General features: G+C 35.6%; 3 protein-coding genes and 1 non-coding gene across 7 annotated transcripts; 2 read left to right on the forward strand and 2 right to left on the reverse strand.

Moving 5' to 3' along the window:
* Nucleotides 1–3,821: 3,821 nt before the first annotated feature.
* LOC145558639 (translationally-controlled tumor protein homolog) lies at nt 3,822–6,826 on the reverse strand. Of its 4 annotated transcripts, none has more exons than XR_014092577.1 (6): nt 6,591–6,826; nt 6,235–6,318; nt 5,818–5,856; nt 5,655–5,714; nt 4,262–4,330; nt 3,822–4,054 (listed from the first exon to the last, which is right to left on the reverse strand). XR_014092577.1 is itself a non-coding variant. In XM_081619948.1 (6 exons), the coding sequence occupies exons 1-5, from the start codon at nt 6,604–6,606 to the stop codon at nt 4,292–4,294; spliced, it is 240 nt and encodes a 79-aa protein (XP_081476074.1). In that variant the 5' UTR covers nt 6,607–6,826; the 3' UTR covers nt 3,822–4,054; nt 4,262–4,291. The 4 variants fall into 4 exon arrangements, 1 of the variants encoding a protein (XP_081476074.1); XR_014092575.1 differs by having other exon boundaries at nt 5,818–5,891; XM_081619948.1 differs by having other exon boundaries at nt 5,818–5,891; nt 6,268–6,318.
* A 980-nt stretch (nt 6,827–7,806) lies between these two features.
* On the reverse strand, nt 7,807–12,027 carry LOC145557842 (uncharacterized). The gene is made up of 6 exons (XM_081619025.1): nt 11,911–12,027; nt 11,404–11,541; nt 8,988–9,967; nt 8,440–8,804; nt 7,992–8,346; nt 7,807–7,930 (listed from the first exon to the last, which is right to left on the reverse strand). Exons 1-6 carry the CDS (start codon nt 12,025–12,027, stop codon nt 7,807–7,809), a joined length of 2,079 nt encoding a protein of 692 aa, XP_081475151.1.
* LOC145560904 (small nucleolar RNA R71) lies at nt 9,597–9,703 on the forward strand. The gene has a single exon (XR_014093498.1). It is a non-coding gene; the product is annotated as a small nucleolar RNA R71 (small nucleolar RNA).
* Nucleotides 12,028–13,111: 1,084 nt separating the features above from the next.
* Nucleotides 13,112–16,344, forward strand: LOC145557843 (protein FAR1-RELATED SEQUENCE 6-like). The gene is made up of 4 exons (XM_081619026.1): nt 13,112–14,475; nt 14,699–15,938; nt 16,075–16,146; nt 16,240–16,344. The coding sequence occupies exons 1-4, from the start codon at nt 13,112–13,114 to the stop codon at nt 16,342–16,344; spliced, it is 2,781 nt and encodes a 926-aa protein (XP_081475152.1).
* The last annotated feature ends 264 nt before the right edge of the window (nt 16,345–16,608 follow it).

Raw genomic sequence — 16,608 nt, forward strand, 5'->3', positions numbered from 1 at the left:
ACCCGTGAAGGTTACACCCCATTCATAATCCATGAGATTACTAACTCCATATGGTTCGGAACCACGAAAGGAGGATCGAGGATGATGGTACGAAGTGAGTCATGGAGTCACATTCGCCCGTATTGGCCTCTACTCGATTCTTATAGTGAAAAGTGATTCCTGCGATCTCAAAGGCATACAAACAAAAATTCAATTTGCTCCAATCTATTATTAAGCTAAATTGGTTGAATATTAATGCAACATATAATTCTAAAATATTAGTGATCACTTGATTTAATAACAAGATTAAAAAGGAACCTAAACCGGTTGTCCAAATTATCTTATTAGGCGTGATTTTCAATTACATATTCCCTTTAACATGCAATATGGTGATCATAAAAATAATATAATAGAAGTATTTATTAATATTGGAAGCAATTTAACAATAAATTGTTAGTCAAATCAAATAATAAATAAATCTAATCATGATACTAGCAACAAGAATAAAAATAAGAGTAATTAAATTAATTAATTACTCACATTCTGCGCCTTTCCTTGAATTGCTACATCATGAATAAACTGTTAGTAACTTCAATAAAAAATATAAAGCAAATGAAAATTAAATTAAATAAATATAGATTTGATTTGGTCCAAACCCTCAGTTATTTATACCTTTCACGCCTTGGTTTAAGGACGGAACCTCGGGTTAAGTATGGACTCCTTGGAGTGCTTAAGGGAAGAATGGTGTAATTAGAAATATAGGTTTGAGGCTTAGGATATAGGAGAGAGAGAAGAATGATTTTTGGTGTAAAAGAGAGAAAGAGAGAAGTATTTGATGATCAAGCTTGTTGATCCTTGAAAAAGGGGTGATATGACCTCTATTTATAGGGAAAAAAGAGGGTTGAAGAATCAAGAAAAGATCGAGTTTGAATCGGATTAAAACTCTTGCGATAGACAGCAGTTTTTGCGGTTTTTGTTTTTATCATATCTTTTGATCCAGAAATCGGAATAAGATGAATAAGATATCGTTGGAAAGCTCTTGAAGTCTACTTTCTATAAAAATTCTTAAATGGACCTGTTTCACACTAATTTATTATGGACCACTAACATTAGAGAAAGTATGGTTGTTTTATTAATAAAAAAAAGGGTCACTATAATTAAAATAAAGGTCACTATATTGAAATAAAAATCATTTTGGTAATATATATGCCTAAGTGGTTATTTTTGTAATGAAATATTTTATATACTGATCAATATGAATAATAAAGGCCACTATATTAAAATTAGGGTAATAGCGTCATATTTCAAGTTCACAATATTATTAAACGTTGTAGTAGTTTTAATAAAGCTTACTAGGTTAAAAATAAGGTTACTATGTTAAAAATAATGGTCACTATGTTCAATATAATGTCAGTTGCGTGTGTATAGACCTCGGGTCCACAATAATATTATTGTAGACCAGGTCCACCCAAGTCTTTTTGTACTTTCTAACCCAATTAGAATCAGATTAAAATATTTTATAGAATAAAAGATATGGTCGAAATAGTGAGACGGTATCAGTTTTGGATAGAGTTTTTTATTTAATTCATATCTTTTCCGTTATAGCTCGGAATTGATATTATAATATATCATTTGAAAGATAATTTCAAGGGCTATCCAACCATATAAAATTTGGATAAAAACTATGATGCACGAAAATAATATCTGTCTATCTTTGAATGTCTTTCAATTCGGATAGAATTAGGACTTTCAAAAAAGGAGTTTTATTCAATTTCAAACTCTTTAATCTTATCTTTTCAAAAAGGATAATTAGGATCTTTTAGAAACTTATAGAAGCTACTAATTAATCCTAATTGGTTTAGGAATTGGATCAAATAATTTGGACCCTCCACATGATCATTGGGTCGTAGGTAAGGTGGGCTTAGGTTCGGTTTGGGCTCGGTTTAATATTTTGGCCATAACTTATTTGTTATAACTCGGATTTGGGCTTATAATATATCGTTGGAAAGCTCTTTTAAAGCCCCATCCAACTATTCAATAATTGGACCCAGATTATGGACCAAAATAAACTGAATTAAACGTTTTTATAAAAAGGACATGAAATGAATGATTTTAAAGGACACGAAATGAATTATTTTGGGTTTAAAGGCACGAAAAGAGAAAAATAAGTTATGGTTTGGGGAAATGGGCTAGAAGTTGGGCTGGTTTATGAAATGAAAATATGGATTTAAGTACTCCAAGATTAAATACTCAACCCGACCAATAATGGCGGTGAAAGGTTGTTCATCATCGGGTTTGGTTTTGGGGAGACATTTTTAGATGTCTACACAAACAAACCGAGAAGAGTAGTATCGAAATAGAAAGAATAATAGCTCAAAAAGATTAGGAGAATGAAGAAAACACAATAAAACATGACCAAATATCACATATAAATCGTGTATAATATCGTGTTATCAAATTGCCCCAAGCTAAACCTTTGCTCGTCCTCGAGTAAAGCAACAAATAAATAAATCAATACTTCACCCTAAAAATAATCAAAATCAAGAATAACCAATTCAAGGTAAATCTAACAAATATGCTTCAAAATCAACCAAACTCAACCATCCAATCACTCATCCTCCCTAACAATTGTCAAATAGAGCAAACCACAAGAGCATATAGAATTCAAGACTAGTGCTCACACACTCGACTCTCATTTATGTGGCGAGTAAAAGATGTACTCGATCGCTCTCCATCCCAACCCCGTCATGTAAACAATGCCCTCCCAAACTCACAACACTCGTGTGTTTAAAGAGAATAGCACTCAACTTAAATAGTCGACTCAAAATATGTCAAATCATTCTTCGCATTGATAAACAACTAATCTCACATTCACACAACTCTATGCACAAAGGTCGGAAGGTCTTTAAAGCTTGTAATGTAAGGCTAGGGTAAAGGGTAGGAAAATATTTGGAAAAAGTGAGAGCAAAGCTATGCTTAAGGGAGCCATATCCTAATAAAACCGAAGGTCAAAAATAAGTAATGACCAAACATCTCCAATATACTCAACTCCACCAAAAATTCACCAAATACAACTCCAATCATAACAATAATATTTTTCAACTCTTACAATAAATCACTCATAAAAATATAATGATATAGAATTTGAGTGAATAAACAAACTTTGAACTCATTCTTTTTTTCTTTTGAATTTTTTCCTTGAGCAACCTTCAACTATTACACTTGAACATTGAAACAATTTTTTTTTCCTTTTACTCTTTTTTTTCTTTTATATCTCACATTGGAATTTTTCAACTTTAAAACACAAATTGTCAACATTTTTTTCCAATCACAATAATCAAGGAACAAATTACTCATCTTTTATTCCCACATTGTGCAAATAATATGCACACCACAACTCCCTAAACTCACCAACTAATAGCTCCCCCAAGCCAAGCTTGGGACTAGTAACCAATGGGGCTAAAATAGGCTTGTAATGTGGCTAAATAAACAATAAAAAGTCAAGGCAACAACATGCACTAGGCGAAAATAGCATTTGGCCACCGGTTCAAAACCCCCCTAAGCCACCGGTTTTGAACCGGTGGTCATTTGGGGGGTGGCAATAACCCCAAGAAAGGCCACCGGTTCAAAACCGGTGGCAAAAATGATTATTGCCACCGGTTAACCGGTGGTAATATTTATTATGGCCACCGGTTAACCGGTGGCAAAAACCCATTCCCGCTTTTTTTAAAGGGGTTTTTGGCACCGGTTCTGTTCAAAACCGGTGGCAAAAATGGCCCAAAAAAATAAATTTTTTTTTTTTTTTTTTTTTTTTTTTTTTTGCTTTTTTTCACATAAAATGATATATAAACACTAACATATATATATACTTACATATTTTCATTAAAAAAGGCTATAATATTACAATTTTGGTCCAAAAAACTTAAAAAAAATACTAGTCACTGTTAAATACAAGCACAGTCACACCAATGAAACAGCCTTGGCGAGGCAGCAGCAACCTTGCGTATAGATAAAATCTTCCAATAGTCTTCGTATATTTTCTCTTTTGTCACCTCCTCTGACAAAACAATAAGCTCTGGACAAATTTTCCCACATAAATTATATCAACAAATTGACAAAACAACATCAAATATCGAGATTTTTCATCCAAATATCATAATAATAACAACTTAAACAATCAAAGAGGCAACAATCAATAATTATAAAGGTTCAAACTGATTAATTTCACGAAATAAATCCATACAAAACCACTAATATGACACATATACAGCCACTAAGGTACCTTCAGAAGTGATATTAAATCTGGTGATCGCTAAATGGAGCAAGCATAAAATCCAAGTCTTTTTCTGACCTGTGTGAAAAGTATACTTGTCAATAATTGATACTTCCCTAAGAAAGATACGGAGTATCAGAGCAACAAACAAAAAGCCTAAGAAATTATCAAAAACATGAAATTAGAAACTGGAAAATCATTATTCATCAAAAAAAAAAAAAAAAAGAAACTGGAAGATCTATTTGTATACTCTAAGCATACATCTAGGCATATATGTTAACTTTTGATTTTAAAAATCTATTTCAATGGACTTAACTTCTCTAAATTTACCTATCATTAACTTTGTTCTAAAATATGATTGAAATCATCTCAAAGGTAGTCAAGAAAGGTCTAATTTAGCCATGTCTAAGATATATACAAAGAAAAGGAAATGTGACCAAATCTCATGAACTTCAACATAAGATAAGTAAATTATTAATCAAAATTCAAAGAGGTCAAGGATATGCATTTTGTAAAAGTAATTAAAAACATCAGGATCTACAAGCTGAGGGTAAAATAATTAAAAATAAAATATGCATAATGCATAAGATAAATTCTGTATATCAGATCATTAGGATTTATGCATTAAAAGGGCAGTAGACAGGTGTGCACTTTCAAAGAGATTAGATATTGAAATTAACTAGCAACTCCATCCATGCACAAACAACTAAGCAAAAGGCAAAAGAAATTTCATGATTTCTTATGTAAAAAGCAGGAAGGCTGGAAGGGACAGCCACTACACATCTTTAAATAGCCAATAAACAAGGAGACCTGGTGCTAGACATGCAGACTCAATTTTTCAAAGCAGAACTAAACATGTCCACTGCACATTATGAGCAATAAAGATTCAAGAGACATCACAAGGCCCAAATTGACAGAACGTTGAAAGAGACTCATAACACATTTGAGCACTTCATTCCATATACTGCTAATGTACAAGTGCAATATTCATCAGTTTGAAAAAAAATTAAGTAGAAGCCAAACCTCCACCTCCCACCCTCTCACTCTATATATAGCTCCCGAAAAAAAGTAGCTAACGACAACAACTATTAATATATTATCTAATTCGAGCTGCAAAATCATCATTACAACCAAAACAATAAAACATTGCATCTTTTCAAGATCTTTTTCAAATCCAAGTAGCAAAATCATCATCATTATTTCAAGCAAAACAACCCCCTTAGACCTTGCATCAGATTTAGGATTTCAAACAAAACAAAGCCTCATTCAGAGACAACAGAGGAACATTAACAGCAGATTTAAAATTCAGAACATAATCCTTAGCTTGGTAACATCTGAGTGAATTCAACATATCTTCATACAACCCCCTTAGACATTACTATTTATTCCTTGAGACGTTTACCCATTTTTCAGCATAAGGGTTGACACTAATGTTGACATCAACACCACCTTTAACAGTCCACTGCAAGTAGATAATCACATAATACCACATCAATTAGTTGCAAGCCCAGAAAACCATAATTCACAAACTTCCAAGAAATGAAAAGATTTGTACAGATTCATACCTTTCCATCTACGTCCCAAAGGCATCCATTGAAGAGTTCCTTGTAGGGGTATGAGTCAGACAAAAGCTCAACACCTAATAATTTCGAGTTTCGGATGAATCCATTAGATAACAATCAAATGAATACTATACACACAAAATATTGACAGATCTCACGAGCAAAAAACAGTACTTCAAAATTAAATTGTTCGACCAAAATTGAGTTCCTACATATCTATTTCTTAAGAATTCAGTGATTTATAGACAAACCAAAATTCAACATTGATCACAAATATAAATCAAATCTCACGATAAAACCTATATAAATATACATGATCAAAGACAAAATCGATAAGCCCCATATCAAGTTCAATTTTTTCTGTAATTAGGGTCAGATTATCACGAAAATGCAGAAAAATTATTAAGAAACATCCTTTACCTCATCGTCATCAAACTCATTACCATACCCAACCTTCACATGGCCTCAATACCCGAGTTAAATCCCGTACCCAGGTTCGCTCCACTGCACATCAGTAATTTGAAAGCACAAAAACACAGATCTATATGGTGTTAACAAATCTGACAATGAAATGTTGTCAAAATTCAGTAATTGCGAAGCTGCATGTAATTGAGAAAGGAATTGAACAATTTCTATGGAGTAATATTGAATTAAATCGAAATCCATAAAACCCTTGGTTTCCGAAAACATGAAATTGTAAATTTGACAAAAATGAAAACTCAAAAAACACGAAATAATGAAATTATTTACAGAGAAAAGAAGAAAAACGCACGAACCTTCAGGGAAAATCATTTCGCGAGGGGGAAACGACGAGAGGTGGGTTTGTATCAGCTCCTAGCGCCACTGCCGCCGTTGCTAGGACATGAATAGAGGGAAGCGGGAGGAATGGACGACGGCACAGTGGAGAGAGGTAAGAGAGAGAGAATAGGGAGATCTAGTTGAGGAGAGAGGAGGAAGAAGAGAGAGAGAGAACGCGAGACAGAGGAAAGAGAAAGAGCTGAGAACGCGGAAAGAGAAAGAAAATAGAGGGGCGAATTTGTTTTTTATTATTGCCACGGGTTTTGAACCGGTGGCCTTAAAAACATATGCCACCGGTTCGGTTTGAACCGGTGGCAATTATAAAAAGCCTAGTCCCGCCCATTTTTTTCCTACCGGTTTTTAAAAACCGGTGGCCATGCCTCGGTGCCTTTTTGTATTTTTCTACTAGTGATGGGTAGCAAGAAGGGAAAAACTGTATCTAAATTCATCTGAAGGCTACCTAAGAGAACAACGCCTTCGTCCTCCTCAATGTGCATAATAGTGAGTCATGAAACACTACTCGTAGTTGCAAACCAATACTCAAATTCATTGACATACCAGGAACTAACACACATTCCTCACCAAATCAACTAGTCAAGCACTATATTCACAAGCAGTTGGACAAAATTGACGCATGTTAAAGCATCAAAGCAATCAAATATCAAATCATGGCAACTTATCCACAATACTCATCATCATATACCAATGATCAAAATAATTTTTTTTAGTATGGGGCACAGAGAAGCATGATTTATCATTCATTGGGATAATAAAACCCTCCCCCACACTTAAAATTTGCAATGTCCACAGTGCAACAATATGTCATGAATAAATAAAATAGGGGAAAAGTACTCACAAAGCATTATGGCGGAGGTAGACGAGGAGGGCTCGAGTAATTAATATAATGCATCGAAACGAATTCATTCGCGCCAAATCCTCAATTTAAAATTTTTATCCATGAAGTTCCAAAGTGTAACAATTCCTCAAAACAAACCGCCTTAGTTATTCCAACGAGTCTCCTACAAGAAGCAATGGAATAGTAGCGGCACGAATTATTATTATTATTTTTTTTTTTTTTTGAGAGAAGAATTAAAAAAACTAACTAAAAAAAAGCTAAATTAAGAGTTAGAAAGTTGGGTTGCCTCCCAAAAAGCGCTTGTTTTTAAGGTCATAAGCTCGACCTCCTTTTATAGCTCAACCTGGATCACCACCACGCAGAGAGGATTCTCTACGGTCTTGTCTGTAATTGTGTTCACATGTATATGACTCCTTCAAACTAGAGTTGATATAATTTGTATCCGAACTCATTTTGATGTAGCTAAACCCATCAAAAGTTGATATAGTCATTTTCGCTCACAAGATATCTATTAAAAACACACTTATCAACCAAAGGGTTAGTAGCATCAATTCTCAAACAAGTACCACCATCAAAAGTGAAATTATGGTCATTGAAAAGCTTAAACACAACTTGCTTATCCTGAGCTCTAATGGTCAATTGTCCTTGAGGAACATCTATTAAAGCTTGACTTGTAGCAAGAAAAGGGCGACCAAAGATAAGCGGGATCTTATGGTCTTCTTTCATATCCACTACAACAAAGTCAACAAGAAAAACAAGTTCATCAATCCCAACTAATACATCTTCAACTACACCCTTAGGGAGTCTAACAATTCTATCAGCCATATGAAGAGATATAGGAGAGGGTTTAAGGTTTTTCAAACCTAATTTGTCATATACTGAAGAAGGCATTAAGTTAACACTAGCACCCAGATCACACAAGACCCTATCAAAATATGTTTCGTTTATCATACAAGGGATAGTAAAACTACCAAGATCATGCAATTTAGGTGGTAAGCTATCATGTAAAAGATCACGACATTTCTCCTTTACTACCAAACATTCTAATTTCTTATCATTATGATCATGATCTAGAATTCCTTTCACAAAATTTGCAAATTGAGGCATTTGAATTACAAGATCGGAAAAAGGAATGGTAGCATATACCTTCTTAAGAGTCTCATAATACTTCCCAAAATGCTTATCGAGCACGGCTTTTGATAACCTTTGCGGGAAAGACATCGGTTCCTCATAGGCTTGTGTAGCGACATATTTGGGACCTTCATTCTCGCTCATTTCAGTTTTTGACTCCAGATTGCACACTTTCTCCTCTAATCCCCCCGTAGTCAATCCATCTCTTTTCACGAAAATTGCATTGCATTGTTTCGTTTGGACTTTTGCTTGATCTTGAAGAGTTTATAGATGACTCACTTGTTGTGATAGTTGAGAAAGATGAGTTTCTATCCTCTTATTTTGAGCAACAAGCAATTGAATCGAGTTTTCAAAATATTCATTTTGCTTTGCTTGTAAATCAAATTGCTTTGATATAAGCTCTTGTTGTTGACGTTGGGAGGTAGCAAAAGTCTCCATAATGGATTCAAGATTTGAAGATTGAGGTGGTGGTTGGTGCATGGGATGTCGATTGAAAGGTTCCCTTGCTTGAAAAGCTGGTGGTGGTGGAGGATTTGCTATAGCTTGAGTGTTCTTGTATGAGAACCCTTGATGATTTCTCCACCCTTCATCAACTGGCCTTGTGGAGGTCGTGGTATAGAAAGCATTAGCTTGATCAATCGTCATTCCATCATAATTGGGCTGACACTCCCGCGCAGTATGGACTTGCAATCCACACATCTGACAAGTTTCCATCGAGGGTTGAGGGGACTCAGCTTGGAGTTGATTGACTTTATGAGGTAGCGCCTGCACATATCTACTCAACATGGTTAGAGCATCAACATCATGTTTATTACCTGTGTTGATAGCATTTCGTCCCCTTGGATGGTAATTATCATTAGCCGCCATCTTCTCAATCGAATCCTTCGCATCGGTTGGATTCTTCGTCATGATAGAACCTCCAGACGCAGCATCAATGTATATGCGAAACTCATGGGTTAAACCATTGTAGAATGTTTGGATCAACATCCATTCTGGAATACCATGGGGAGGGCATTGTCTCTGCAATCGCTTAAACCTTCTCCATGCCTCATATAAGGATTCATCATTAGATTGATGGAAGGTAGATAGCTCGTTTCTTAATTTTGCAGTTTTCTCTTGCCCCAAAAATTTCACTAAGAAGGTCTTGACAAGCTTATCCCACGTATCAAAAGAACCAATACCTTCATCTCGTAACCACTCCCTTGCTCTATTCCGTAGTGAAAAAGGGAAAAGGCGTAGTCTAATAGCATCATCAGTGACACCATTTAGCTTCATAGTGTCACATTTCTCCAAGAAACTGTCTATGTGAGTCACAGGGCAATCATTCGGTGAGCCCGCAAAAGAATCACTAGAGATGAATTGTATGAACTAGGGCTTCAATTTAAAGCTCTGAGCGGTGACAGGTGGACTAACAATATTAGAGAGGAATCCGGTTGTTGTATCCGGAATACCATACTCCAAAAGAGATTTTGTTCCTGGGTCGACCATGTTTCTTATATTTCGATTTCTCCTTCTTCTACCTCTTCGTCTTCTTGCAGTAGCTTCGATCTCAGAATCAAAAGGTGTTAAATCATCTGAACCTGAACTTCGAGTTTGCATGCAACAAAGAAACTAAAACGGGAGATCAAAGACACAAGGAACAATAGCCGAAGCAACAAAATATATGCTCAGTAAAACGAATCACAAATAACTAGAATGAAACCGTTAGTCCTCGGCAACGGCGCCAAAATTTGATAGGCGTGTCGCGTACCTAACAAAAATAAACCTAACTAGACCACTACTATGTAGACGGGCAAGCAAGGGTCGGATCCCAAGAGACTATGGTTCAACTAATTAAATAGACTCAAGTAAATACTAAGCAAGTAACCAAATCAAATAATTGAGAATTAATAACTAAATATCAAGAGCGACGATTAAACTAAAAAAATGATAATCAAATAATAAAAACATCCAAGATCAAGCATTACCACGAATACAATTAATGCAATAATAGTTCTACCCCTAACATATAATTCAATTGATTAAAGAGGAAAAGTAATCCCTGAATATTACCAATGGTCTCTCCCGAGTTATCAATGGCTTCCCTAATCACAATCAAGCCTACTTCCGTGAAATCATGTAAATTAAAGACTTTGAGCACATTACTCTAACTTCCTAATCATCCATTCAACTACTCTCGTGATGAACTTCAAACCCTTAATTGATTTATTCAAACCCGTCAAAACCCAACTCCCATTGCGATTAAAACAATGGATTAATAACAATACCAATTATCCCTAATATAGTATTGGCATGAGCACAATCAATTAAGCATATCAATTGCAATTATCATTAGAGAATTTAAAGAATTAAATCAAGCATTAATCATATTCGGGTTCCGCTAGATCTTGGAATAGGGAAACTACTCACACATATTAATGAAATCAAGAACTATAATCAATAAAGAAAACATAATTAACAATAATAAAATAAGAGAATTGAGAGAAGAAATCAATACTTGGAATTAATTATGAAATCTTGAATCTTGAAAGCAAAACCCTAGAAAATAATATGGAAGAACGTAATACCCCAAAAAGAAGTCTAAAAATAATATCTGAAAAAGTGATAAAGTGATAAATAAAAGATTATCTAAAACCTATTTATATCCTAGCATAAAAGTAGATATTTTTATCTAAATAGGACTCTCAAACGCCATCGAAACGAGCTGCCACAGGTAGGTTGTGGCACGAAGAAAACCGCCACAACAAGGCTGTGGAGCGGGCTGTCTTCGCCTCTCCTTTGCTCTAATAATGGACGCCCACAACCAGGTTGTGTCCATAAGGTTGCACGCCACAACCAAGCTGTGGAGTAGGCTGCCAAAATGCTCCATTGGTGCTAGAAACGCTCCATATAAAGAAATATCTCGCGATCAAAATGAATTCCATGCAAATCGAGCCATATTCCTATAAAAACAAAAACAAACAAACCGAGAAGAGTAGTATCAAAATAGAAAGAATAATAGCTCAAAAAGATTAGGAGAATGAAGAAAACACAATAAAACATGACCAAATATCACATATAAATAGTGTATAATATCGTGTTATCAATTTAATTGATTGAATTTGACGCCACGCTTTTTTCAAACGATTTGGGGTTAATTTAAAAAATCGTGGCCAATTTAAGAAATCAAATCAAGTTGAATTTGGGGACTCAAATCAATTTGATTTTAGAAATCGTGGCCCCAGATTGAAGAAATCGGAGCGCGCCCCCATTGATCTTGTTGATCAATATAACTTTCGAATCAAAATGGCCCTTTTGTAATTAAAGTGAACAGCAAACTGCCACTTAAGGAGGGCTTGTAAAGTTGGCAAGTAGTCAGCTGCTGAGTAGGATGCCTCGTAGACAAAAAATGTTAACGGTTGATGCTGCCGTCTATCTTCAGCCGTCATCTATTTAGAGCAACGTCATTGTGCAAAATGTATAGGCATCCTCACCACAAATAATATATGCTACTTTGTGAATGATTTGTCCTATTTATATCCACTTATGATGAAAATGGCCCTTTTTTGAATTCGAAAGGATTTGTCTTGTATATATCCACTAATGGTGCTTGCTATTGTTTTGATGTGCTTGATTCAAAAACACCACCTACCATTATATCCATTGTTATAGCAAGTGAGTTCGGAATCAGGAGGTTGATGCGAGTGATTTTGGTATCGAATTTGCTGCCAATTTGTTGCTAATTCGAATACTAGAGTAAGTTCAAACTATTGATTGTAATTGGATTAATGTAAATTTTCTTGTTCATATGTAATTAATGTAATCGAATTTTGTATATATTAATGAATATTTATGTATAAATTATTTTAAACTCTGTGCTGGACAATATTATGTTCCATGTGTTAAAAGTAATTGAAATTGTATTAAAATTGGTGTGTGTTAGTGATTTTTAACGAATTTGCATTGATATATAATAGTTGTGTACTTATTTGCAAGTTATAATAAGGACTATGTAATTTAAAGCATGTATGATTAGTATTGTAATAAAATTGTTAATGTAATGCAATTATTTAGTAATTTGGAGCATTGGTTATTTGGTGGATAATCGTAAGTATGGCGTGTATATAGAGCTTAATAGGGAACTGATTTTAGATTTGATCGCGTGGTATTAAGGATGTCGCAAGGTTAATATAAATGGTTTAATAATTTTATAATTGTTTCGTACGTATGGGTTTGTGTGAAGTGTTACTAAGTGGGAGTATTGATATCTTCAAATCACATAGTAGGATTATTGTTATTTGTCTAAGTATAGATGATTGAGTATTATATTCTTATATGTTTTAGTGTAGATTAAAGTAGTCGTTGAAAGAGTGGATTAATGATCTTGATTTAGGTTAGAGATATTTGATACAATATGAAAGTTTTTAAGATTAAACTATTTAGATTAACTGGCCATTTGAAATTAATGTTTATTGACACTCTAACTAGAATGTGTTTGCTTGTTTTAGAAATTGGAAGACGTCTAAACTAGACATGGAGAACTGTACTGTGTCGCCTGCTGTTGTTGGACTTGTGGATGGTTTGCAAGATAAGGGGAGTGGGGTTAGGTGCAGATGCATAGGGGATTCGTGTATGGAAGATGATGGACACCAATGTTGTGAAGTCGGAGATGAAATTGTACCTTATGTGGATAGGGAACTCAGTCCACCTAGATGTCCTGGATCACCTAGTCCAACTTATGTAACCCACAGGTCCCCCATCAAAACAGTGGAGACGGTTGAAACCACGGTGGCTAGTAATCATGTTAGTGTACACACATATGTCGAGGCTCCTAAAATTGGAATGGTGTTCAACAATTGGAAAGATGTGGAAGCATATTACAAAGAATATGCCGAACAAAAAGGTTTTGGGGTTTGTAGAGTGCAAGGGGTATATTCTAAGGGTCCGAAAAGAGATCGGACAGCAACAACTTGGAGGTGTGAGTGTTGGGGGGGACCAGACATGAGGGCTCAGAGGGAGGCTAAGAAGAGGGCAAAATCAATGGATCCGTCTGGGTTTGGTGGAGTTGTTGATGGTGTAGTTTGTGAGGATGAACTTAGTCGTAAAAAACGACGGTCTAAGAAATGTGGTTGCCAAGCAATGATATATGGAAGTCTCGATAAGGATGGTGTGTGGACTTTAAAGAAAGTCCATTTGGAACATACCCACTTAACTTCACCAGGCAAGGAAAAGCTAGTTAAGGAGTATCGGATGAAGAATTATACATCTAGGGTTAGGAGGCAGCTTTTGAATTATTTTGAGGAGGGTGTGCCAGTATCCCAAATTCATAGTTGTATGGTTAATGACAGTGGTGGACCCGAGAACATTGCATTTACTGTAAAAGACCTTCAACACGAGGTGTACAAGGAACGGAGGTTACAAATGGTCGGCGGTGACTCAACGGCGATGATGGCTTATTTTGCCAAAATGCAAGTTGGGAGTCAAAATTTTTACCACTCACAGAGGTTGGATGATGAAGGACGATTGAAAGATGTATTATGGGTTGATGCTAGGAGTCGTGTTGCTTACGAAGAGTTTGGAGATGTTGTGTGCTTTGATGCTACATATTTGACTAATGAGTATGATTTACCATTTGTCAATTTTGTAGGTGTTAACCATCATGGACAATCAATTCTGTTGGGATGTGCGTTGGTTTCCCGCGAGGATTGCGATACACACCACTGGATTTTTAAACAATGGTTAGAATGCATGAATAATCGTGCACTGGCAGCAATTCTAACAGATCAAGCGGCTGCAATGAGGAAGCCACTAGAGGAAATCATGCCATTAACAAGGCATCGTTGGTGCATTTGGCACATAATGAAAAAAATTCCAGAGAAGTTGGGTAAATGTAAAAGGTATACGGTGTAACAGTATGCGTCTCAATGCGCAACAAGTAGATTAGTATTACATAGAGTTATAATCATAGTGCATTATAACATTCTTATCTCGTTAAAAAAAATATATAAATGATTTGAATATGTGTTGCACTACGTTCGTAAAACAATATTATTATTAAAAAAAGATATACGAGTCCATCATTGTTGGTTTTACTTAATAAAATTGCTCTGCTGTTTTCAGGTATAAGGAGTTCAAAAACGTACTTAAGGCCACTGTGTACGAAAGTTTTACAGTGAAAGAGTTTGAAAGCAGGTGGCTATCATTTGTAAAAGAGTATGAATTGCACGATAATGACTGGCTGACTGTGTTTTTTAAGGAACGCCATATGTGGGTGCCCGCGTTTATGAAGGAATATTTTTGGGCTGGAATGAAGACAACACAAAGAGTGGAGAGTATCAACAACTTTTTTGATGGTTTTGTTAATCGTCGGACGAAACTATTCGAATTCCCACAAAAGTACTCTAGAGCTATGACAAAGCGGGTTAAAGATGAGACGGACGCAGACGCAAAATGCTCTAAGTACCTTCGAAGACTGGTTACTGGTTTCAACGTGGAGAAGGTTTTTCAAAAGCTCTACACTAACACAAAGTTTCAAGAGGTTCAAACCGAATGTTGTAGGATGATGTACTGCTATCCTCGTGATGAAATTAGGGTGTCTGAGAATGAGATTCAATATGTAATTGAGGACCGTGTGTGGATTGTCCCTGAAGGGTCAAGCGAGGAAGTGTTAACAGATCGACGGCGGTTCTATTGTGCAACCTTCAACACGGACACTAAGGAGATTTTATGTGACTGCCGTAAATTTGAAACACATGGTATCATGTGTAAGCACATTATAAGGATCCTTGATTTAAATTTTGTGAAGGAGGTGCCAAACAAGTACATTGTTAACAGATGGCGCAAAGACATAATGCGTAAGCACACTAGGGTGAAGGTTTCCTACCATGATCCAAGTAAGTCTGTTGAAGTTATCCGCTACAATAGGCTTATGAATGTGTTTGAAGGAATATGTGATGAGGCGTCCATGGTTAACGATGAGACTATGGAGATGGTGTTAGCATCGCTTGGTAGATTAAAGTCTGAAGTGACTAAGTGTATGACCAGGAAGCTAGAACAAACAGTTGCAATGAGTTATCCTGGAGATGGCGCTACTACGGTTATACCCAGTGCAGATGAAAGGGGAACATCATCATCAGTTCAGAAGCCAAATGATGAAGCACCTTCGATGTCTCCTCCCCAACCTTCGACAAATGATGAAGCACCTTATGAACCACCAAGTGAGCAAACCTGCGGTGGGCCTCCTGACATTGGAGTAGTGCTGAAAGACCCCATTCCCAATAAGAGAGGTCGAGGAAGGCCCAAGGCTGTTAGGTACAAAACCCTTGCTGAAATTGGGTACAAAGTACCTCCCAAAAAGAAGGTAAAACTTTATTTTTTTCGTTGTTTGTAAATTTGTTTGGGTAGAAGTTAAATCTTTTTGTTTAGCAGAAATACGTTCAAAATAAGTCACTTGATTTGTAACATACTATTAATTGTGGAGTTTATATGTATCACAGCCCAAAAAAGTCGTAGCTAATATGGTTGATCAAGCCCATGATACGCCAACGAATTGCGTAAGGAAAATTCATGTATGTCGTTTCCTCTTATAACTAAAGCTGGCTATGTTACTACTCTCATTAGGCTAAGATTGTTTATTAATATGGTTTTCCATGTGTTGATAGGTTCGTGGAGAGATGCGAGACAATGTTCTGCCTAGTCACTTGGATTATGTTCCCGAAGGTGACAGCCAACCCCAAAATTCTTCCGACGTATCGGCAACCTTCTAAAGCTGACCATGTACACAATTGTATTATTTGTGTGCCCCTTTGACATTAGTATCTGCCTAATTCCCTAAAACATAAATTTTTAGGAACTTTAAGAAGTGATTGCGTTGTTATTGTGACTTATTGCTTTGTATGAATTATATGGATTATTATTCGGGTTTTTTCTTTATTTGATTTTTAAAAAGGTTATATATTGGGTTTGTCCAAAAACAAAAAATGGTTTTATTACCAAAAAACTAAAAAATTAAAAGAAAAAAAAAACCCGAA

Source organism: Chenopodium album, chromosome 9, assembly GCF_948465745.1.
Source record: "Chenopodium album chromosome 9, dcCheAlbu1.1, whole genome shotgun sequence".
Lineage (NCBI taxonomy): Eukaryota > Viridiplantae > Streptophyta > Magnoliopsida > Caryophyllales > Amaranthaceae > Chenopodium > Chenopodium album.